General features: G+C 33.9%; 1 protein-coding gene across 6 annotated transcripts in view; it reads left to right on the forward strand.

The window, feature by feature from the left end:
• Positions 1–26,690, forward strand: part of RALGAPA1 (Ral GTPase activating protein catalytic subunit alpha 1) — a 274,207-nt gene that overhangs the window by 245,603 nt on the left and 1,914 nt on the right. For 4 of the 6 annotated variants that reach the window (XM_055361294.2, XM_055361292.2, XM_055361296.2 and 1 more), the window contains one exon: positions 17,735–17,859. In XM_055361294.2, the coding sequence (XP_055217269.1) occupies positions 17,735–17,859 (125 nt within the window). Of the gene's footprint in view, positions 1–17,734; positions 17,860–18,430; positions 18,462–24,938; positions 24,942–25,163; positions 25,229–26,690 lie in introns of all 6 variants that reach the window. The other 2 variants (XM_063697698.1, XM_055361295.2) reach the window with 2 other exon arrangements.

The raw sequence follows: 26,690 nt of genomic DNA on the forward strand, positions 1-26,690 counted from the left end.
TACCCAACACCAAGGAATTGCCTAATTGGATTTTTATGTTTGGTTGATTGGTAGGTTGATCGATTGGGTTGGATTTTTCAGGCCTACTTCATCATGTTTTTAATAGCCAATCTTGCTAAGATGTTAATAGATACCACATTGGAGAAAATTGATGAAAATAGTAAACATGAATATTTAAACAGAAAATCTGAAGTTTTCTACTAGCAAAATTACTTCTGGGACACAGAGTAAATACATTAAATCAGGTAGATCAAACAAATTTTTCTTGACTTGGAATCTTGAGTTTAGAAACTACAGGAAGTTGTTTTCCCATGCTACCTGAGTGTAGTATATATACCTAGTGTAGTATGTATATACACGCAGCAAAGGCTAGTAGTATAGTATCTCTACTTAATACATACATACATATGCATATATATATATAGTACAAATATATATATATATATAATGTACAAACTTCTATATTCTAAATGTTGGGGGGAAATGACTTCATACAGGTGGATTACTTGATTTTCAAATGAACATTTATATAATAAACTACAACTAGACATTTGTATTTTAAGATATTGAAATACAGGTACATCTGTCTTAATTTTAAATAAATACTTATTTCAGAAACATAATGTATTAAATTTTAAGATGTACCTTTTTGAAATATCAGATTAAGTTCTCATTAAGGAAAAAATCAAGCATTTTAAAATTGGTCAACAATTTAGTTAACATAAATTACAACAGAAATTGAGATACAGGTAGGCTTTGGAAACCACCAGTTAATCCTTTACTCTTCATAAAAGAAATGAAGGGATAAAGAATAATAAGCTTGATTATATTTGGATAATTGTACTGCTGTGTCAGTTATTTTATGCCCAATAAAAGTACTCACTAAGATTCCAAAGCATAAATTGTGCTATTTATGATCATTAAATACAGTTTAAATTTTATCCTAGGAACATGTTCTGAAACCATGAATCTAATGTTGTTCACTAAATGGGGACAATATTGATTGTCATATGCTACCCAAATCGATCATACGAGCAGCCAGAATTACAGTAATCTGTCCGTATTGATGACTGTCTTTCAAGCTGAAACCTCTCCTTCACTGCACTTGTTTCTTACATTACTTGTACTGGAAAAGCATTTTCTTACAACCTCTGATTTTGTCAGCTAGGTACTTTTTTTTTCAGGAGGGGGAGGGGTCTGGAGCTCAATTTGTTAGTTTAATCATGCAATTAGAATTGAAATGCAACACTGGGGAGGAAAACCAAGCAGATTCTGTGTAACCATTGGACCAGAGAGGTATTTCAGCTTTAATCCTAGCCATCGTTTATTAGTTACCTATTGAAAGAGTGTTCATGGTTTTTTTGTTTCTGTTTTTTCAGTGGGAATCATAATCCCAAATTATTAATTTCATGACCTCAGCCATCATGATTCTATTCCTTAAATAAAAATTTTAAAGCAATTATTTCTTTTGATCCTAAAGACATTTTGACTATGACTTCTGAATATACAAATGTTAAATATGATACTTTTAGGTAAATACTGTTTCTTTTTTTAGTGAGATTTATTATACATAGAAATTTGCAGAATTTACAATATATAATCATGTTGTAGTAGTGAGGGTTCTCAGAGAAACAGAACCAATAGGATGTATATATAAAGAGAGAGAAAAGAGGTTTGTTTTAAGGAATTTGTTCATGTAGTTGTGGGGGCTGGCAAGTTCGAAATCTGTAGGAGACTCAGGGAAGAGTTGATGTTGCAGTCTGAGTCTGAAGGCAGAATTCTCTCCTTCCTCAGGGGACCTCAGTGTTTTCTCTTAAAGTATTTAACTGATTGGATGAGGCCCACCCACATTATAGAGGGTAATCTGCCTTACCCAAAGTCTGCTGATTTAAATGGTAATCAAATCTAAAATATAACTGTAACAGTATAAATATAACAGTATTATACAGTAATTAAGAGTATAATATATGTTATATATTATATTAATATTATAAAATATAACAGTAACATCTAGACTGATGTTTGACCAAAAACTAGGTCCCATGACCCAGCCAAGTTTACATAAAATTAACCAACATATCCTGTTTTTCTTTTCTTTTTATCCTTATTACAAATTATAATTTGAGAAAATACATAAATCATAAATGTACTAGGTAATGAATTATTACAGTTTAACTATCAACAAGTCAAGAAATAGAATTGTAGTTTTTCTTCCTTCAAAAATATTTATTGATCACTTACACAGTAAAGATTTTGAGAGGGATACAAAGACAAATCAGATAGTAATCCTATCCTCATAAGCTTATAATTTAACAAGGAGAGAATAATATGTAATTACTAATTATAATAGAAGATTAAATGAAAATGTCCTGGTAGGGTTATAGATAAAATGCTATAAGAGTTCCAAGGGTGAAGAAATTACTTTGGAGTAAGAAGATCAGGAAAGAGTGTTTAGAAAATCTGGGCCTCAGAAGGTGGGGTTTGAGTAGATGGAATGCAACATGTCTGTTTTAATTCTTGTAATTTATAGTCTTAAGGTTTTGTATGCATATATGTATATTATAGAAGTATAATATTCTGAAATATACAGTATGGGGGATATTATATAATTAAATGGCATTTTAAAAGAATACTTTATTCCTCGATTTAGAATATTCTTTCCTACCACAACTAGTATCATTTGATTTCTTCTAATCTGTTTAGATTTGACTTTTTCTTAAATACCAGAATTGGGTTTCTATTTAACTTGATCAGGGAGATTACCAGAAGTCAGTGATTATTCTTCAATCAGTTACAGTTTATTCTCCCTCAAGCTCTACTACTCAAATGTCCAGTACCTGTTGCAAAGCAGGAAAGCCAAAACTAAATGGAATGGAATTGATTGGTTCTGCTAATGCAGTTGCCTTTCGTTATAATAAAACATTATAAAACCTTTTGGGGGGGTCTGTCAGTATTGTTGCCATTTCACGTTAGAAGAAAATGAGTTTATTGAGGAACTATATAATTTTATGTATCTACTGTCTTTTGTAGATTATTTTCTCAGAAGAAAACATCAATAAGTATGGGTTATCCTTAATTTAATGGGTAAAAAGAGGATAATAGTACCAAATTCAGGATGATGTAAGGATTAAGTAAAATTATCCACATGAAGCACTAGGTAACCTATCTGTCATGTAGCAAGAGTTCAGAAAATGGTAGCTACATGGGAGTTAATGATGCTATCGTTATTATCATCTACATTGACACTTGGGATATTCTTCTAAAATGCAAACCTAAGTACAGACAGTCCTCAGTTTAGGATGGTTCAGCTTTATGATGGTACAAAAGCAATACACTGTTCAGTAGAAATCGTACTTAGAATTTTGAATTTTGATTCAAAATTCAGGAGAATTGCTTGAACCTGGGAGGCAGAGGTTGCACTGAGCCGAGATCATACCATTGCACTCCAGCCTGGGCAACAAGAGAGAAACTCCATCTCAAAAAAATATAGGCTTTGCATTAGATGAGTTTACCCAACTGCAGGCTAGTGTAAGTGTTCCAAGAACATTTAAAGTGGACGATAAGTTATATTCCTTATAACTCGGGTAAGTTATAATGTTCAGTAAGTTAGGTGTATTAAATGCATTTTCAATTTATGATGAGTATTTTGGAATGTAAGCCCATTGTAAGTCAAGAAACATCTGTATACTAAAAGACTTAAGATGGCTCTTAACTGCTTATTGAAACAAGTCTAAATTTTTTGATGACCTGGAAGCAATTATTTTTACCTTACCCTCCCTACCCTTATGTTTCTCACTGCAGTTTTGTCAAATATACCTGTACTCCTCCCCAGCTCCATCCCCCATCTTTACCCTCATCTCCTGCCACACTGACGCCCAGGGCACCTTATGTGTCCAGCTAAGTCATATTCGTTATTCCTGAATGCTCTTCTTTTTCAGGCCCATGTTGTTACCCCAGTAATGCCCATCTCTACTTTTTCTACCTAACATATTTATTATTCATGACCCAAATATCCTTTGTTTTAAAAAAAAAAAAAACCTCCTTTACTGTGCAAAACTATTATTTACACTGCCTCAAAACATTTTGTTATAGTACTTACTGTGTGTGTATATATTAGCAAGTCTTACTTACCCTCCTTGTTTCACTAACTTCCAGCACAGTGCCTAGCCTATGGTAGATGGCTAGTAATTTATTCTAATTTGAACAAGGTGGATGTATTTATTATCTATCTTTTTGAAGTTTAGATTTAGCATGGATTCTTTTTTTTTTTTTTTTTTTTTGAGACGGACTCTTGCTCTATTGCCCAGGCTGGAGTACAGTGGTGCTATCTCAGCTCACTGCAAGCTCCACCTCCTGGGTTGAAGCAATTCTCCTGCCTCAGCCTCCCGAGTCGCTGAGACTACAGGTGCATGCCACCACGCCCAGCTAATTTTTTGTATTTTTAGCAGAGATGGGGTTTCACCGTGTTAGCCAGGATGGTCTCGATCTCCTGAACTCGTGATCCGCCCACCTCGGCCTCCCAAAAAGTGCTGGGATTACAGGTGTGGGCCACCACGCCCGGCCATGGATTCTTTTAAGAATGGAAAAGCCCCAAATATTTTTTGTAGTAACTTATAGTTTGTGATTTGTATTAGACTAGGCTACAACTCTTAAGAGTTTACTGGGTAGGTAAGAAGAGGAAACCTAGGATCAGTGAAAATTGCCTCTGGTACATCAATAAGCCAGGCTAGCACACATACAAAGGTTTTTTATTTTGACTACTTAATCAGTAGTATATTTTTATTAGAGGCCATTATAGTTTACTGAAGATAATTTTCAGACGTCATTCATTAATGAGGGTTTTCACTTCATTTGGGGTTGGGAGATCTCTTAGGGAGAAAAATGAGCTAAGACATCTCTGACTTGATGGCAGTGGCAGATGACTTGGGGAGGATACATCTTGGTGTCCCCTCCAAGAAGGAGGCAGCATGAGGCTGAGCCCTGAAGGCTCACACTTCCTGCTGTAAGGCAAGGAAAGTGGTAGCAACAGGAGAGCAGTAGGGGGAAGCAATGGGAGTCTAGATGCTGATGAGGTTTCCAATTTTGCTGCTTTAACCTTTGTACCACCTATGTTACTGAGTCCATTAGGAGCTCTCAAAATTTTGTGCCATTTGTTCTTCATGCTTTCTATGAAGGTCTTAAATATCATGGACAAATTGATTAGTTGTTAAATCAAATTGATTAGTTGTTAAGTCAAATTGATTTTTAACTAAGATGTATAGTTATGGTCATTCTCTTCAAAAGAAGAGAAGATAATTCTTCAAATAAAATGTCTTACCAGCTAAGTGACCCAGGTTTTGTGGTCTTTGAAAAGCTCACAGCCATTGTGCTACTGGTACTAACCATTGTAGTAGGATCTCTCCAGAGCAGACAAACATTCTTCTTTACCTAACAATCTGCTCCATAATTGAAGGATTTAAATCTCCTGTATTCAGCCAGCCGCGGTGGCTGTAACTAGGTATTACAGGTACACACCTGTAATACCAGCACTTTGGGAGGTCAAGGTGGGCAGATCACTTGAGGCCAGGAGTTCAAGACAAGCCTGGGCTATATAGTGAAACCCTGTCTCTACTAAAAATACAAAAAATTAGCCAGGCGTGATGGCACACGCCTGTAATCCCAGCTACTCAGGAGGCTTGAGGGATGAGAATTGCTTGAACCCAGAGGTTGCAGTGAGCCCAGATTGCACCACTGCACTCCAGCCTGGGCAACAGAGTAAGACTCTGTCTCCAAAAAAAAAAAAAAAAAAAAAAAAAACTCCTATATTAAAGACATGGCATTACAATTAAAGAATTTTTTGCTGTGCTTACACATCCCCTTGTCATGGATTTTGCTGCCAAGTCTTGTAGTCTTTGTAGTCTGTGTATACAGAGTAATTATTTAAACAGGGGCCCCATATATGTGCCACACTTCTACAGTGACTCTAGTATATTTTTGATTATGTCAGTTTTAATTTATTTAGCTATTCTTTTCAAAAATGGCAGTATATGCCTGTTGATGATGTTACTGTATTTTTTTTTTTTTTTTTTGGAGACAGAGTTTTGCTCTTTCCCCCAGGCTGGAGTGCAGTGGCGCCATCTCGGCTCACTGCAACCTCCACTTTCCAGTTTCAAGTGTTTCTCCTGCCTCAGCCTCCCAAGTAGCTGGGATTACAGGTGCCTGCCACCACGCCCAGCTAATTTTGTATTTTTAGTAGTGACAGGGTTTCACCATGTTGGCCAGGCTGGTCTCAAACTCCTGACCTCGTGATCCATCTGCCTCGGCCTCCCAAAGTGCTGGGATTACAGGTGTGAGCCACCACGCCCTGCGATGTTACCGTATGTTAAAAGTACTGCATACCTTTAAAGATGATAGTTTTGGTCTAGCAAATCCTTGTCCTTTCAAAAAGCAATAAATGTGAATCTCTGATATGTAATAACTTTGTGGTAATAGTAAAGAAAGTTTATTCTGTCTGAAAATAGCATTGTCTCTTAATGGTCTCTAGAGACAGTCTTTAAGGTTTTACTAATATTGACCAATAATTACTTACAGTTAAACTGTGGGAGCTCACAAAAATGACTTCAGTACATGGCCAACTTCCATTTCTGTTAACATTGTTTTAATTCTAGAGATATTTTCAATTTTTATCTTCTACCAAGAACTTAATGCACTAATGATAAACTTAAGCAATTTGGGGTCATTCAGCAATAGTGATATAGACCAAGTAGGATGGTAAAGGTGATTAATTTTAAGTGGGAGAGGATAGTAGGGTGAGAGGATGGGATGGAAATTAGAGGAATGGCTTTACTATGGAAGAATTCTGCTAATATTTCAAAGACACATGGAACTTTTCTAGACAGATATGGTCAGGGAAGAATTTTTTAAGGGTAAGAAGTGGGCATGGAGGCATAAAAATGTGATATGGTCAAGAGATAAAAGGTGTTCAGTACTGCTGGATGATATAAAGGGAAGAGCAGTGGCAGATAAAGATCAAGAAGTAGGTCAAAACCAGATAATACCGTCAAGCAGAAAGAAAATAAACATAAATGTGGTTTTCTAATGCTACTGATTGTTTTATGGCAGCCAGTGTCTAAGGTAACAGTTCCTTCTGCTTTTGTGTGTTTTTTACCTGTTGACTAGCGAAACAATTACAGCTTGAATTTCTTATTTTTCATTTTCTAGCAAAGCCTTTCCAAAATGTTTATTGATCGTTATTTTCATAAAGTCTTTTTTATGATAATTAGTTGAGCAATAATTGCCAGGCTAATAGCCAGTATTGCATTTTCTCAATGAGACTAAGATCTCTAAATGTTTGATAGTATTTATACATATGTATCATTTTTAAAAGAGCATCTGAGATTTTCATATTTCTTATGATAGACTCATGATAGACTCTTCATTCTTGCACAACAATCCTTTACACTTTTCCTATGAGATACTTTTATACAATTATTGAGTTTTTACACATTATTACACTTTTACACGTTATTGATGAATAAAGTACTTTTGTCCTAGTCTTATAATACATTGACTTCATGGCAACAACGACAAAAATACCAAAAGAAAGCATTACCACCATCTTATCTGTTTTGTCAAATTTAGTGTAACAGTGTGGTCCACATATGCCAATCTGGACAGTTGGGTCACATCACAGTGCACGAGAAGAAAGAGAACTCCATCAGGGCACGGACAAAGTACAGTATTCCCTAAAAACAACCAAACTTGAAGTTTGCTTCTATCTTTATCAACTTCTCTCCTGTGCTGGAATAGGGATTTTTTTTTTCCTGTATTAAAACCCTATGATGTTGCAGTTTGTGATGACTGTGCACTGCTCCACTCACATTATTGTTCACCACACCTACTACATAATGTACAAGTTTTATTCTACTCTTTGTTTAAATATGAAAACAACTGTAAATTCAGATGCTATTTCGGGATTTCAAAGAGCAAAGAAGAAAGGATGTAAAGCAGAAATTAGTCTTTAAACATATTTGACATAGGAATTGAAGTGGTTTTCATTCATTCTTTTCATTGACTAAACAGGCCTTTTGATATTAAATTTTTAATAATAATGGAATTAAAATTAAAGTATGGGTCACAAATCTATCCATTTTCTTCTAACTGCTATTCCTCTCAAACACTAGAATAGAGCCTATTTAAATCTTAACTTTTGCTTGCCAAACCACTGTTACCGTCCATCTGTTCATGCCAATTGTAAAGAAGGTTCAGTTTTTAGTGAAGCTTTGCATTTCACATAAGGTATGTGAAGTGAAATTTCACAAGGGACATGATGGATCCTGATTCTTAGTGATAAACCTTTGGGGCCATCAGGGTTGGCATATGGTCCAGTATGATATGAAGGCTTGGGTTCCCTGGCTTCACTTCTTTGGCGTGAAGCTGATAAAACCTGGCTCTTGAGTATTATTTCACTGGACACCAATCATGGGCAGCAGGAACTGCCCATTTAACTCTCTGTGGGAAGGAAGCCCAGAGAGCATTCACAATGGTACCATTGTCGAGTTGCAAACTGCTCTGAACAGCTTGACAGCACTAGGGAGGAGGGGAAGGGGTTGCTTTACTAATTGCTGTTCAGAAAAGAGAAGAAGCAAAAATAGCTGTTGCAGAACTGATGTTTCTACATTTACTTACTCTCTTGCTAAGAATGTTGACTTTTATTTAGCATGTAACTACTATCAAAAAAGAAGGCAAATGAATGTAAGCAACCACCTGTAGTAATTCCTTGTTAACATGCCATTATCTATTTTTAGCCCATCAGATTATTGCAGAGCAAAAGTCAGTTTTGCCTTATTTTTTTATTAGATGAAAATAAGGAATTTTTTATCTTCGTAAGAATTTAATTGAGGTGAAGTGGATAAAATCATCACAATTCACATGTCAGATAAGGTTATAAATTTGGTTTAATTTACACTTTGCTTTTTAGGATTCCCAAATACCATCTGAATACATATAAATGATATTAGTATAGAAATGTAAATTAACTTTCTGCATAACACAAGTGCTAAAATAATCCACTAAAGATAAATTAGTCAGCACATCTTAAGGTTAAATACCAGGTTTATCATTTAAATGAGTAGCTCATAACTATTTCAGTCGTGTATGATTATCTCACTCATTGAATTCCCTCTGGTTGGATTTTTTTTAATGTGAGGGTTGTTTTCTTTTTTATGAAATATTGTATGTGCTGATATTTATATAAACACTCCTTGGCCTTTCTGTTTTCTTGGTCAGCTTTATCAGCAAGCAGTTGGGTAGTTTTGTTGCAAAGAAACAATGATCTACAACCTGAAAAAAAAATTAATGCTTATTTTCAGACTCCAGGGATTCTGACCCCATAGATGATTCTTTCTTTTCAACTGAAATGAAGTTGACTAAATTATATTGCAGTATTATAATTTATGCAGCATGTTCTTAAATAGGATAAGGAAGAGATATTTTAAGAAACCTTTTAAATCTGTAAATTTTTTTAATGGGATGCTCTTGCTAGATTTGGGGAAATTCAAGTGCATGTTTTGTAAAATCAGTAAATCTGTAAAATTTACTACTATTCCATATCCTGTGTTCTCTTAAGTAATTTTAGTAAATGGGCACCAGTGCAGTATTTCAAAAACAGTAATTCATTGAATGCCCATTCTTCCTTTTACTGCAGAATAGATTGTATTTAAGTCAAGATTAATGGATAGATTTTGATGTTAAAGTCCAGTGTCTATGCCTATCATTCCCTGGGGGCATATAGTGCATTAGTTTAAGCCAATGTACTGCTTATCATAGATTCTATGACACTGTCTTAAATGACAGTTTACTGTACTTTGTTTCTACTTACTATGATAATAAAATCACTTTTTTTGTATTCCCAATAATTATAGCACTTAAATAAAATCTTAATTAAATTAGTGCACATTTAAGTAGAGATAACACTTAAGTAATTGTACACTGTAAAATTTCACTTATTTGGGTTTTTTTTTTTTTCTTTTGGCAGTCTTCTGACAGGGTCCAAGTAGATCTTTCCAAGAATGAGAGGACATTATAATTTCATTAAATGAGAGGACATTATAATTTCACTAAATTTGAAATCCAGATACCCTAGTTTTTGTTTTGCTTCATACAACTTTCATGAAAATAGAATATATATATGTATACACACACACACACACACACACATACATATTGGATAATCATATTAGTGCTTTTTGAAACCCACCAATGATTACTGGATTATTAAATCAGGAAGGATTTTCAGAGCCTTTAGGTAGGTTTAAATTTTTAAGCCTATTTATTTAAGGTTAATCTTTTTAAATGTATTTACACAAACTTTGGTGGAATTGGGCTTATCAACTTTTTACTTAATGTTTTCATTTAGTAATTGACTGATTTATGAGCAATTATATGTGGTCCAAATTTTATTCAACTCCAGCTTTCAATAATAGGGCTATCCTCACACTGCCTTAGCACCTGTTATGGATTTTGAGTCATCTGGCAGCCCATGGGACTTAGATAAAGAAGTACCAGGTGTCCTGCCTGTCTCCTAATTGAGACGCAGTGAAAACAATATAGACTTGGCAATATGGTTAAAAGGATGGATTAAAGCCCAGCTTTGTCTGCTCTGACAAATCACAGCTTTTCCTTCATGGTGTAGATAGTATCAACTACTAAAGAATTTCAGGAATATAAGGCATCATAAAAATAGACAATAATTTGTCATAACCTGTTGCAGACTTTCAGAAGAATTTTTATTAACATAGTATAAGCAATATTAATAACAAGATTCATGCAATTTGTTTAGGGGGAATTTTATTTTTTACTACATGTGAACTAGACTGCATGTTTCTGGAAGAAATTAGTTACAGTAGGAAAGAAATGGAATATCTTTCCCTCTGCCAGATCTTAATTTATCAGATCTTGCTTTATAAGGTAAGCAGTATGGTTTGCTTTCATCTTATAAATGAACAGCGTATAGTAGTCCATGAGATACTAGTTACCCTGTGTATTTCAGAAAATTTGCTACTTTACTACCGATCATAACCATGAGATCCTTGAGATGTACTTGCAAAATATGTCTACCCATATGCTATGTCTCAATAAAATTCTTATTTTTCATTCTTTTTTCAAGACCCTGTGTAATGATATTGCCTCAGAATGTTTAAAGATATTTCAAGGCCTTTTAAAACTGAAGTGCCAAATGTGGTTTGTTTTCAAATTTTTATTTTAGAACATGCAAGGGGTTTTACTGTAGTATAGTCACTAATGTATAGTAAACTATAGTATAGCAAATAGTATTTTACTCTACTAATATGTAAACAAACATCTTTCAAAAATTGCCAGTCTTAGAATTTAAGCTAATATTCATTATTTTGACATAACTAAAAGGCCTAATATACCTTTGCTTTTTCACCGCACAACACCTAGGTCATTGAGATTGGATGTAGAGAGAGCATTGGACTATTAATTAAAAGACCAAGATTCTAGTCCCAGCTCTATCCATCAGCAGCTTTGTTTATCCAAGCAAATCTCTGTACTCTCCATTCAGGCAAGCCTTATTGCTGCCTATAAACATTAGTAAAATAAACTAATTTTACCAAGCTTCCTGGAAGTAATGTTGATGGATGTATCCTTCCTCTAGTTCAAACTGTCCTAAATATTCTCGATAAATGATGCCTTGTCTTGGGATAACCTCTTTCAAGGTGGCCTTTTTAAAAACCTAAATATTTAACATTTTTCAAGTGTTGTTTTTCAAGGGTATTATTACTTCTATTCTTATGGTATACAGAGCAGTTTTGGAAATCTGCCTAAAATGATTTGAAATTACCCTTCATTTAATTTTCTCTGTAAAGATTTTCTCATTCTTCCCTTTTTTTCCCTTCTTTATAAATGGCCACTTAAGCAAATAGAATTAGTTTGACTAAATTCATTTCTCATGCCATTGTAGAATTTATGAAAAAAATTTAAACAATTATCACAACCAATGGGGGGAATGTTTATTTCAATGCTAAATTGTGAGTTATAATTACATTGCCTAAAGAAAAAATCCTTCTTTAAGATTATGAGGATTTAAAGAAGTAATTATCAGTTTTCTTTTCTCTTAATGTAATACTTTACATATTTATACATTGTGCTTTATTTACTTTTTTTTGGTTCCAGAGAGGGCCAACAAGATCAAGGGGCATGGTAGCACCAAAATCTTTCTCACAAGAAAGATTCAAACTCTAAATCCAGTTCTAGGAAAGTTCCAACTATATTTCCCCCTAAAAGGTTTGCCTTTACGGAGCCATATGGGGATTAGAGGAAAGGGGCTGTCAGCATAACAGACATCTCCTAATCTACTATCAAACCAACTTTATTCATTCCTTCTAGAAGTTGTAAACAGTCATTGAATACTACCAGGCCCTGTGTTGGGTGTTGAAGACATGAAGATAAGAAGACAAGATCTCTGTCCCCATGGCATTGGTCTCACCACTAGTCTGTAACCACAAAATGGATCATAAAAATTTCAATAACGTAAGTAGAATGGCTGGATTAGTAGTCTCTAAAGTGAAGAAGTAACATTGAAGAACCACCAAATCTGCCCGCAAGAATCAGGTACAAAAACTATTTCTTAAGAAAGTGTATTTAGTAGAACAAGCCTAAGGAAAGAGTTCTCTAAAGGGGACCTGGCAGGTGGGCGTTTTGCAGCAATCTTCAAGATGTATGATGTGGAAACTCACCATAGCCAATTTCAGGCTACCAACCTTACAAACTTTATGAGTATTGAATAATTTACTCTAATCTGCTCAACTTAAGTAGTACTCAGATTTCAGCTACTTTAAGTTACAACTCAAATATGATTTAAGTTGTACTCGCCAAAAATTGTTTTTAAATCAGTAGGCAACATTTCTAAGTAACTATTGGAACACTCCCTCTTCCTGTGCTTACTATTTTTGGAATCTTCTGTCTAGAGAAGGGAGATAAAATTCCTAAGTGCTGAAACTGCAAAGAAGCTATAGAAATATATGAGTGTAGGGAAGTGCTTACTAAATTAAGAATTTCAGAATGGGCCTTAAATCCCTGAGACTATGCCATTGAGCACAGATATAAACACTTTATACTTGCCTTTATTTTAAAATGAGCCAATCGTTTTTTCTTGTTTAGGAAATAAAACGTGAAACCTGAACTTAAGAGGAAAATAAGCAATTATACAGATTTTTGATATCTGCTTACAAGTTGTAATTTTTGTAATTCCTTTTTGTGAAAATTATACCTTATATTCATTCTTGTGTATAACATATGTATACACATACATATATACACACACACATTTCCATTTATTTCAGACTAGTCACAGATTAGATTTGAACTGAATGTTTATACAGCCTACTGGTTGTGCCATGGAATTACAAAACTGAAAGCTTTCCCTTTTCTAACATTACAAGCAGTTCAGAATTACCAGATTAATAAAATTATTGTGGAGAATGAAAGGTGTTGCTTCTTTAAAACCAAATCTACCTTTATCTATTCTTCTATGTGTTAATAAAGTTGAAATACTTGATACTGCATAACCTTCTGCAGTATCTTTTGTCTTTTTCCTCCATGAGAAATCAGTTTCCTTGCATCAGAATAAGTCAAAATTCCCTCTCTCTGTACGTGCCACAAACAAGAAATATTAGTGGTATTATCAAAGAGTTCTTGCACATGAATACAGGTGTATTTCTTAAACTGACATCAAAAATTGTCCTCCTAGAGACAGCACCTGCTGTTTACAAAGATGTGAGCCAAAGGTCAAAATAAAGTATTTCAGGACAGGTGTCAGGGCACTTTTGTGTTACCCCGTATTTGTATCCTTTATCTTCAACACCCTATGAAGTGAGCAGGTGATGGTATCCCCGTTTAACTTACAGATGTATCCCCATTTAACATACAGATAAATTATGGCACAGAAAATTTATGCTTATCTTTCCAGGATCAGTCTGAAATTGAACCCAGTTTCTTAATAGCTGGTCTTGAAGCTTAAAATCAAGAGTAATAATTTAAAATATGTAATGATGTTAACTTAATATTAATGAATTACAGATTACATTTAAACTGTTTCTTTACGCTATAGATGTTTTGTTCCCTTATTTTTAGAATAATAATATTCCTTCCCCCCTTTTTTCCTTTTGTAGAAAGCGGAAGGAGGATTAGTGGATAATTATATTGCTGTGATTGCAGCACCTGTGTGTTATTTTTTTTTTGATTGGCTAGTTCTGTATTAAAGATTCCTACTAGCTAAAAGTCTCCCTCATCAAATGGTTTTTATTAGCTAATTTTGGCTTGAGTTGTTTTAAATTTACAACCAAAATCTGCTTACTTCAACTTAGATTTGTACTTTAAATTTTTGTTCTGAATTTTTTTATTTACCTTCACCTTTTTATCATCTTATCCATTTCGGTTTTTTAATTTCAATGCCAATGGCAACAGGCACTCACCATATAAAACGATAGCTTGAGTTGTCCTGTTGTTGCCAGCTGTGGAGTTTGTGTGCCACTCAATGTATATGTACTAATAACTCTTCCCTAGAGAGATGCCTTTTATGGAGTAAGTGTCTAACCTATTATAATGAGATATAGGAATTAACTGCTTTGGATGATTACAATTGCAGATTCTAACAGCACTGTTTGGAACTTTAATCATCTCAATCACAAAAAGCACCTCGTTGTGGACTCAGAACTGTGGTTTAAGTGCTTAGAGTTTATTATATTTCCTTAATACATGTTTTCAGAAGTGAAAAAAGCGGGGGCCGCGGGGAGATGTAAGTCCTGTAGATTGGGTTGGCTTGTTTTCATGTTGTTATTTATTTATTTGGCCACATCAAACTGGGAAACTTATAAAGATCATTTAGCTTTTAGAAGGTGATTTACCTTAGATATAATTATTTTACCAAGCTAACAGTGTTTCCTGAAGATGACTCCCCAAAAAGGAAACTTACCTAATAAGTGATGAGCACTGTAGTTTTTTCATTTAAATTCAACCGTTAATGATTGCTTCCCTTCACTCTGCCACCCTGACTTGAACTTTTAAAATAATTTTAGAAAGCATTGTTTTCATTAATGAAATTTAATTAATTTATTGTAAATGTATTAAATATGTTTTTTATACAAAATGAATATGTTATATCTGGATAATTTTAGTTTTGTGCAGCTGTGTATTAGGGTTTTTTCCATTTTATAAGCCTCTTTGTATAAGGAAGTAGAATTAGTCTGCAAAATGTATTTTAGCTAGATAATCATTTTCTTGCTTTGATGAATTTACTACATTGGAAATATCCTCCCTGCTTTAGAAATATTAACATTTGCTTTCTTTCTGCCTAATTTTTATATAAATTCTAAATATAATATAAAATATTTCATTTATAGGCCCTCTGAAAGTAGAACATTTTTAAAAGCAGGTAGGTGTCTCCACCCTACTTTTCATGAAGCGTTTTACCCATTCAAGCAGACTTTTAAAAACAGCTTGTTTTGATAGCAGACTGTTCTCCTGTGGGCCTTCAGCCTTTGCTTCCTGGCAGCACCTTTGGTGCGAAAAGAGAGTGATCAATTGGAAGACTATCAGTGCCAGCATGCATAGAGTGATAAGTTAACACACCACTGGGAATTTCTAGGGCCCACCAAGATACTTCACTTCTAATGTGCTAACAAGCTCATTTTTCTACCTCTTGCCTCTTCAGTTATTTTTTTTCTCAGAAGAGCTTAGAAGTTGAGTGCATCAGGCATAATGAAAAGCTCTGTAGGAGGGAGAAGCAATAACCCCATTTTTCCCTTTTCAGCCAAATAGAAAATTAGTTTCTGGTAATACACAAAGGCCAGTATTTTTTGTACAAGGGGCACTGCTGTGAATCAAAGGACTCTATTAACTGCAGAAAATTCGGCAGCTGTGAATCTCCCCCAATGAAAAAAGTACTTTCCAACAAGTTGTGAGATATGTGGTATTATTTAGATTGTACCATCAGTTTCATCCTCTTCTATTTATAACCATATACCCCCTTTAAAAGTGTGCTATATTACTTGTTTATGTTAAGGCTCAAAAATGTCTATATTATCCTCATGTAAAATCCTTGATGCTGATCATTTTAATATGAATCTTGTCCTATTGCTTCCCACCTCAAAAGTAAAATTCTTTTGAAGTTCACCCCCAGTGTACAGAATGGAAGGTAATAGAATTGGGATTCAAGGTTATTTTAATATTTGGTACATAAGATACATTGTAATAGAAGCAGATAAATTGTAATATGAAAGCCACTTAGCAAAAGATACCACAATCAAAGTCAAGTGCATAATGAATATAGTCTTGCCTTTAACTCTTATACTTTTTTTTTCTCTTCTTGCTCAGTGAACTTGTAAATATAACTAACTGGCCATGGTATCTCCCATTGAATTATTTAAAATTATCTTCCTCTCAAATTATTTTTTTGGGTCTTGGCTTAGTCTACAATTTCTAGAGTTTTAGAACTATATAATAATTAAATTGCATTTTTTTAAAAAATAAGGAATTTTGAGGGAAAATATTAAAGTGGACTTTGGGGGAAAAACTCAGTGGAAAAAAAGAAGAACAAGTAGACAAATTTGTATTATCCTTATTTAAGTGTCTTATGTAAAGCCTGTCAGCATAGCACACTGAGTACCACAGGGAAACTTTTAAAAGTTTTAAAAGAAAGGTTAACTGATTTCTCAGTTCAGGAACTATACGACATGAAGTCAGCATGTGAGTTTTTCCTGATAATTGTATGTTGCTGCCTGCTGCTCTACATTTTGACAGCCATTTCCATAGTTGCTTTCGTGAACAACAGAAATATTCTCTCTCTTTCTCGCCCTCTCTGTGCTAACAGCACAATCAGGCCTGCTGAAACAGGAAGCCTGGAGTGGGTTGTTCAAAAGCAACAACACTTCAAGGTACTGGTTGCTTGTCAATAATATCAGAGAAGAAAATGTGGTGAAAAGGAACTACAGTATTTTTCTGTCAGTGTCAATGCCCTGGAGATGCTTTGTTAGACAGTATTTAGGAGTCCTGTGGACTCTTTGCAAATATTCCTGCTTGTTTCAGTGTTATAATTGACTAGGTATTTTTTCCCAGCATACAGATTCAGCTATGTATTTATCTTAACCACATGGAGTTATTCGAGGATTACAGCAACAGTAGTCTTCCATTCAAAATGAGAACAATTGTTGAGAAAATGCAGGGTTTTTAGAAAAAGAAGAAGATATGTAGGAATTTTTCACAATAAATCTTTACAAATGAAGAACAGAATTTTGGACATAGTATCTTAAGCAACATTACAGTGTTTCTTGCGTGGCTTTTGAGAGTAAATCTGCAGATGGAAGCTGATTAACAAGATAAGATGAGCCTAGGCCGATATAAATTTCAGCCTAGACTCCTGATAGAAATTGAATCCTTTCTCAAGTAAACTGTTAACTTCCTTCATTTCAGTAGTTTAGTATTATTGTAATTATTATCTAATAAATGTCTCCCTGTTAAGTTGTCATTTATACTGGGATCATGAAGAGTAAACGTACATTAAAAACTATATTTTTGCACTTTAAAAAGCCATACTGTTAACGATATATAAGAATAATTAGTGAATAATTCTATTTATTAAGAAGTAATGGCTTAGCAATCATAGCAGTCCTTTTTGATAAGATTTTTTTTCCAGTATAAGCTGCACTTAAGTTTATCCTTAACCAAAGGAAATCAGCTATGAGGAGAGAGCACGATACCTACAAACAATTGTCCAGCACCACTTAGAACCAACAACATTTGAAGATTTTGCAGCACAGGTTTTTTCTCCAGCTCCCTACCACCATTTACCATCTGATGCCGGTAAGATTAAAAGCGAGTATTAGTTACTTGTTATTGGAACTTGAAATGCAGTACCCTTTTGTTCTAAAAACTTGCTTGAAAAAAATTCTAATCATTGAAATATGAATTTTTAATCACTATTTAATATTTGAATTTGGCCTATAAATTTGATTTATGGTTTCTTTTACCTAAATGCAGTTCCTTAAAAAGTCAACTATCTTCATAAAAGTACATGTACCACATTTTATCTGAGCTAATATTCAATGGCTCTTGCATCTTCTGGAATCATTTCTGAAGTATCTGCAAAAGAAATACAAGTTAAGCATGCACTCTGAACTTTAGAGGATCAAATTTTGTGGCCAAGAATATCACCCCATCATCTCTGATTTTACAGCTAAAGCTAATATAACTGGTCTAGATTTAGAAGTACTTAATACTGTAATTTATGTTATAATAATTAAAGAGTGTAAGAGGGTACTGCATTTTATGATTAATTTTGAAGAAATCAGTAAGAAAATAAATGACTCGTGGCCTTCCTATTCTGTAATATCTTGCTCTCCTTATGATTGTTTCATTTATTTTCCCTCTTTAGATCATTAAATATCAGTTCTGTTTATCTGAAGGTAAGACAAAGTGTCAACCAAAACACCCTCTGTTCTTCTCCCATTTCCTTTTTTCAAAATTAGCAGGCTCTAAGCTTGTAACTTAAACAATAAGTAAACTTAACACTGTCCGGTTCATACTAAACATTTCAGAAATTGTCACTAAATTTTTTCCAGTATTATACTGACTAACCCAGGTCTGCATGAAACACTAACATGGTTTGGGGATAAAAATAACTAATAATAGAATCCCTTGGTTGAAATTAGTTACACCTTGTTATATTGACCTTTTTTTTCTGTTTCTCAGCATGAAAACGTAGTACTATTGAACTGAAGTAGTGTGTCTTTGTATTTTGTGATGTGTTGCATTGTTATTGGATATCCTAACTCATCAAATGATAACTCTCTGCGTGCCTTGCACTTCACTAGGCACCTGAAATACAAAGATGACTGTTGTGATGGTATTCAAGGGAAGCAGGAAAAGAGGACATAATATGCTTGAAGTTTATCATAATAAACCTTCAAATTCTCTTTATATTAAATAAGTTTTCTTTATATTAAATAAATTCAAAAGGCACAACACTTCTTTTCTAGCCTAATTTATTTGGAAAAAGTTACTGTAATTCTCAATTGAGATTTAGTTAGTGAAATTAAAGTTTCCATTCCTGCCATCATTAAATTGCTATTAGAAAAATAATTTTACAAAAAATTTAGATCGCTTTCAGATAGTATAAAAGACCTAGCAAAGACAAAACCGTATTAGACCAGGTTGAATCTTTTGAAAGAGATAAAAAGTCTAAGATTCACTTTAATGAATTGACACTATCCAAAATTACTCAGTTTGGCATTAAAAAAGATGGTAAAAGAGAAATATTAAATTAATGAACAGCAAAATAACTAATTAAGTATATCTGGCAATTTTCTTGTTTAATAATGGAGAATGTCCGATAAAATGTCAGATTATATTTAAAAAGATATGAATAACACTTGTGTATCCTATAGTCAAGCCATAAATTTCACAAGTGAAAAATATTGTTAATAGAACCACACTTGGACTAACTTTCCCCCATAGATTGATAAAGGCTGTTCAGTTCTCATGTGTCGTTGTTTACCAGCTGTACTCTTTCGTATTTGTCATCTTAATGTTCTCCCCATATTCTGCATGTTGTCCTGCACATTTGGCCAGGTATTGTGGAAGTGAGTAGTATCTCACTTCTGAGACATTAAAGGATGCTACAGCAGCCAAGTCAGGGTTCTGTTGGCTTCATTTTTAATGTGTCTTACAAAATTATTGTGTAAGTTGTTTAAAATAACACTTATGATTGTCTAAATGGTAGTAAAAATGTGAATTTGAACATAAACCTAATATTGTGCTACAGATTTTTTCAGTTAATTTTTAAGAGTTGTCACTGCATTTAAGAACCATCCTCTAATTTTAATATGCACTCTGATTTTCAAAAGGGTGTTTTTGCTTGTAAATAACTTTTGCCAGTATTACTCAATACGTTTCTATATAAGTTTTTGCAGACTTTAATAGTTATGACATAAATTTTTATCAGAGTGGTTCTCAGTTCAACACAAAATAAAAATGAAATATTTACTCTTAAGAGTAGCAAAAACATAGAATCTGAAAAATAATTTTTTTCCAGTTATCTCAAATCTTAACTTTTCTGTCATAAGTCCCATACATATAGAGCTCCCTTTAAAGTTATAAGTCAAAGTGGACAGAGAAGACACAAAATAAGCTGCATAATAGCAGTTTGGACCTGACTGCTGGTTTGCAAAAATGACATAATAGTGTAAAGTTTTTAATCTTTTTTCTAGCAGAAGTATAAAATGTGTTCACCACATTGAAAAAATGGATTCATAATTGCAATTGAAAATCAACTTTAGATATCCTGTGCACACCCTGTGTATATAAAATAGTACTAATCAATACTAATATGGTCATTTGAAATTAAATTTTAAAGAAATGCCAAAATGGTGATTATATTCTGTCTAACCAACCCTATAACATAATTATATTCAGTGGAATAGTATAGAAAAATAATATTTATTATTATTATTATTATTATACTTTAAGTTTTAGGGTACATGTGCACAATGTGCAGGTTAGTTACATATGTATACATGTGCCATGCTGGTGTGCTGCACCCATTAACTCGTCATTTAGCATTATTTTTTTAAGATTTCTTAATTTGGTTCAAGATTATCTAAAGCCCACTTTCTGGTTAGCAGTAACGTGCATATCAACTGTGGTGACATTTAAATCCAAGAAAACATTTTTCCATATTACTTTCAGTATTATTAAAATAGATATGAAAGATTTTGGTGCATCATAGTTGATCCATAAATTTCATAACTGTATTTTCTCAAAATGTACTGTCTGTGGCAGTAGACTGATACTTAAGGGAAATTATTTTTATCCCTAAGGTCATTGAGGGAAATATCGTGATGTCACACTTTGTTGATCTTTCATAACTACGTTAAAATATTATTAGATTTTTCTGGTCTTTTATTTTTAAAAAATTACAGGAAAAAATCCCTTTATCTTTGTCAGGCATGTGTGTGGAAAATATCAAAAGTTTTTAGTGACTTCTTAAAGTTTTTTCATATTTACAAATACCTCTCGTTTAATTATAAACTTTAAAATGAAATTACTGCTCTTCTTGGCCAGATTACACTGTTTGTTCATATGTACATGTTTCTCCCAATGTTATATTGTCTTTTCAATATTATCTTTTTTTATTTTGTAATAAGAGAAATTCTAGAATGACAACAAGAAACAGGATCCTGTTTTGCTGAAAGTGTATAGTAAATATTAATTGGTTTAACTTTCTCAATTTCAACATTAAAAATATACTCATAATTTTTTGGAGTATTATGTCTTTAACTTACAGATTTTAGTTATTTACAATTAAAGTGTTGATAGGTGTTTCTGTCTTTCTGTATTCATATATACATATATACATACACAAACATATCTATACATACATAACACTTTTTATAATTACTTTTGGAGAATATGGGGTTCCTATTTAAAGCAATATTATAAAATTAATAAAATTCAAATATAATTTTAATGATACCAAATTCAGAGATAATCAAGAGTGACTATGAAAACCTAGAGTAGTATCTAGTCTGCCTTCTAACCTCAGTTGTGCTGTTAATTTGCAAAATCTATATTCCCATATGTAGATAGGATGGAATTTATGATGGTCAGATCTATTTCTTTGAATCTTTGAGTGGGATGGATCATCAAAATTTAGCCGTTGCTTTAGGTAACCTTTTTTAGCTCAATGTCCTTTAAAAGTTATTTAAACTACTCAGGCTTTGAAATGATCTGAAATGAAATATTTTAGCTCCTTAGAAGATAGTTATTTTATAAATATCTTAAATATTAGTAAGTGCCAACAGAAGAATTAGTTGCCTGCAATATGTAACATAAGCTATAAATCTGTTTATTTAATGGTTTGGTTTTTGTTTTTGTTTTTTTTGAGACAGAGGCTGGAGTGCAGTGGCGCAATCTTGGCTCACTGCAACCTCCGCCTCCCGGGTTCAAGCAATTCTCCTGCCTCAGCCTCTCAAGTAGCTGGGATTACAGGCCCATGCCACCACTCCTGGCTGATTTTTGTATTTTTGGTAAAGACAGGATTTCACCATGTTGGCCAGGCTGGTCTCAAACTCCTGACCTCAGGTAATCCACCCACCTCAGCCTCCCAAATTGCTGCGGTTACAGATGTGAGTCACCATACCTGGCTAATTAATGTTTTTAAAAACAGATTCCTACTCATATTAATTTATCATTAGATTAGCCTGAAATTATAGGCAGCCAGATATGTTCTGTTTGATACTTTGAACTTGGAAATTTGGCTTATATGTTGTTGACCAAGAGGCAAGTAATAATCTTAAATAAGACCCACTAACCTTTTGTGATAACTGCTGGTTCAGTTTCCACATAGAACATTCATTCAGATGTGAAATTTTTGTGATGAAAATAATAAAATAATAATTGTGCTATTACTGAGTGCCAGACACTGTGCTCGGTACTGTACATACATTATGAAATAAAAAAATGCTTACCCAGAGTCACCTGGTACTTTGTCAAGCTAGTATTTCAACCTAGACTGATCTGATTTCAGAGGGCATGATCTTAACTATTACAGTTACCCATTTAGTCTAAATATTTTCATCCCCTTCCTGCTGTTGATAGAGAGATATTGCCCAATAACCTGTCATATTTACAAATTATAAATTGTTAAAGATTTTTATTTTAAGGGTTTTACTTTCCCACCCATTGAAAAATCTTTTTTTTTCCCCCATATGTCTTTAAGGTTGCCAGGGGAGAAGTATGAGCTTTGGAATCAAACTAATCTGGATTTAAATCCTAGTTCTGCCAGTTGTTATCCATATAAATGCAAATTAATCAATTCTTCCAATTTTTTCCTTTGTAAGGAGGAGGTAAAATATGACAAGCTTGGCCTGATTTGTTCTAAATCTAAAATACTAGTAGTTCTTGAATGTATCTTAAAATGAAACCACATGTTTGCCTTTATTTCTCTACTATTTTACATTATGTTATTTCCTGGCCAGGCATGGTGGCTCACGCCTATAATCCCAACCCTTTGGGAGGCTGAGGCAGGCAGATCACTTGAGGCCAAGAGTTCAAGACCAGCCTGGCCAACATGGCAAAACCCTTCTCTACTAAAAACACAAAAATTAGCTGGGCATGATGGCATGCGCCTATAATCCCAGCTACTCAGGAGGCTGAGGCAGGAGAATCACTTGAACCCGGGAGGCAGAGGCTGCAGTGAGCTGAAGTCGCGCCACTGCACTCCAGCCTGGGTAACAGAGTGAGACTCCCTCTCAAAATAAATAAATAAAAATAAAAAATAAATTGTGTTATTTCCTTTATGATATTCAGTGCCATCCATGCTAATCTTAATAACTTATCAACTCCTTTAAAAATATTAAAAGCAAGGTTATTTGGGTAGCCTTTAACCTTTAATATAAGGTTATATTTTATAGGACTATCAACATAAGAGAGGATAAATTTCCTTCAAACTAAATTTAATGGTATGTTGTGCTTTTCACATTTGAACAATAATATTTTGTATAGGTGGTCATTTTCTTCAAAAATGTTCCTCATTTCTATCCCTTCGTTTCTAATCCTCATCTGTTCTGATTCAAAATGTATCAGCTTTTATTTTTCTCTGTTTAATAGCATTATTATGTAGCTATACTTACTGTGCTCCTACTATGTGCCAATATCTTTGCATATGTAATCTTAATCCCTGGGATGACTTGACAAAATTGCAAGTATTATCTCCATTTTACGAATACAAAAATGTCTCAAGTCAGTTTGCCCAAGATCAAACAGCTGGTAAAGTGACAGAGTCGGCATTTAATCTAGGACTGTCTAACCTATGCCCATGTTCTTTCTAACAAATCACATCGTCGCTGGAGTTCAGCATTAATTGAAATTGCTTTTAAAGATACAATATTGTATAGGGCTATATCTGCCCAATAATTAGCAGCTTTAAACCAGTCATACCTGTCACCAAACAGTACAAATGAAACCACAATAAAAAATGATCTTTTGAGCTCCCTCTTATAATCCCTATAGATCCCAAAAGTCATATCCATTATGTTAATTGTAATAATAGTTTATTGTAATCAATGTGCAATATATGAATCAATTTATCCCATCAGATTACACAGTCTGTGTGAGCACTGTAAGAATGTTAGTAACAGATACGGTATGCACAAACATAGGAGCTCATGTGTACTTTTAAAACCTCATCCTTGAGGATATATTAATAATATAAATAAATCAGCATTCTTTATGACTCAAGTAGTATAAATCAATAGGTAGAGTAGGATGTGAAATGAAATGTAGGTTGTTACTACATTTTTTACATCTAAAATTGAGGTCTTTCTACTGTAAATTATTTATAGAGTTTGGGAATGTTGAATATATACCACAAATGTAATTTGCTAAATTGTTAGGGAGTACTGATAACTATACCCACACACACTAAAAATCCTTATTTGACTCTGTTGAGTGAAGGGAGATTTCACTTTAAAGGCAGTGAGGAAGATATGGAAGAATTGTTTTTGAGGAAAATATTATTTGAGTTTGTCATAATGTAGAGCAATGCTCTCTGATAAAGCCCTCCTTCTATGGTGATGGAAATGTTCTATATCTGCACTGTCTAATGTGGAAGCCGCTAACTACATGTGGCTGTTGAACACTTGAAATGTGGCTAGTGTACTGAGGAACTGAATTTTTATTTAATTCATTTTAATTCAATAAATTTAAACTTAATGTGGCTGTGGCTACCACATTGGACAATGCAGCTCTAGAGATTTTATGTCTGAGTGATTAGGATAACATGCCAACAGTACAGTGAACACTTTAAAAGGTAGATATTTACAGAATCTCTCATAGACCTTTTTTCTTCTTTTCTTTTTTCCTATTTGAACTTGTTTTGTTAGTTGGTAAGTATAACATTTGAATTTACAAAGCATTGTCATTGTGAACCATCACCCTAATGCATTGCATGCCCAATTATATTTCATAATAAAAACCTTGATTCCTCTCTCTCTGCTCCTCAGTTAACACCTATAAAATTCTGCACTGTGTCTCTCATATCTGTTATCTATCTTCTCTTTTGCTTTCTCACTTCTGCTTGCTACTCCATTTCTTCATTCACAACAAAGAAAGAAATGCAGTGATAGTTCTCTTCCTCCCAAAACCTCCGCTAGAAAACATTGGCCATCTCAAGGTAAACAGCAATGGGAGGGCCTCTCGTGATGGCCGGGAATGATATGCATTACCAGAAAAGCATGAGCTACTACTGCTCTTCACTTTCCTTCTGCCATCCATCTGCAGTGCTTCCCTAAAGGGGGTCATGGATTCATATTCTCCCATAAATTTTCCAGTATGGGTCTGCTATGAACCAATTCAGATCTTCAGGAAGAGTAAAGGTGAACAGAAATATGTTTCCTTCTCCTTGTATTTTGAAGGCCAGTCTTATTTCAATTAGAAAATAATGCTGGAAAAGTTACTTTGAGAAGAAGGGCAATTGACCTGGATTATGAGTGACAGAATATTTTTCCCTGGAAACATATATTTTTTCTTAAGTATAACTCTAACATTTGGTCTTAAAAACTTTTTGAAGGCCGGGTGCAGTGGCTCACGCCTGCAATCCCAGCACTTTGGGAGGCCCAGGAGGGTGGATCACGAGATCAGGAGATTGAGACCATCCTGGCCAACATGGTGAAACTCCATCTCTACTAAAATACAAAAAAATTAGCCGGGCGTGGCGGTGCGCACCTGTGGTCCCAGCTACTCAAGAGGCTGAGGCAGGGGAATCGCTTGAACCCGGGCAGTGGAGATTGCAGTGAGCCAAGATCGTGCCACTGCACTCCAGCCTGGCGACAGAGTGAGACTCCGTCACGAAAAAAAAAAAAAAATTGAAGTGTTCTGCAAAGACATATTCTTAATTGCTTAAGACATCTCAATAGGATCTTCACCCCTTACTGAACTTTTTGTTTTTGTTTATAAACATTCAGTAACTTCAGTTTAAGCACAAAACATTTCATATATATGAAAGTGCTAGCATAATTATTTCCTAGTTTGAAGTATCAATGAGGTGCTACACTGGCTAACAAATATGCCAAAAGTCTCCCTGTAAAGTAAGGACATGTATGTGTACAGTTAAACCTGCAACCTGTGTGGTGTTTTTGTTTGTAAAACACATAAAGCAAATTTTCATGTACTTAAGACCCAGAAAATCTGGATTAAAATGCCTTAAAATATCCAGAATCTCTTGCTGTTATTGTTTTCAGATTTTTTTTTCTGAAGGACTTTTATTTTTAATGTGATTTTAATTAATTACTCATTTTGTTTAGGAAATATTTGAAAGCCTACAGTGTGCAAGGTTCTGTAGTATTGCTGCATATTAGAGAATGATAATTTATAGAAATAAAGCACAGAGATGAAAAACTACTTTATAAATGACACAAAGAACTTTCCTATTTGATTTTGTTTTACTTCTAAAATTGTATATCTACTAATTCTACTGGTTACCTGCTTGCTTATGATTGAATAAGATACCTGCAGAAGTTTAAGTTAATGAAAACAAAAGCATTGTGTATGTCTTTTAAATTAAGACATTTTGGGGGAGTCGGTTTGCCTTTTTTTAACTGACATTCAGATGAGAATTCTTGTCCTCCCCTCATCCA

Source organism: Gorilla gorilla, chromosome 15, assembly GCF_029281585.2.
Source record: "Gorilla gorilla gorilla isolate KB3781 chromosome 15, NHGRI_mGorGor1-v2.1_pri, whole genome shotgun sequence".
Lineage (NCBI taxonomy): Eukaryota > Metazoa > Chordata > Mammalia > Primates > Hominidae > Gorilla > Gorilla gorilla.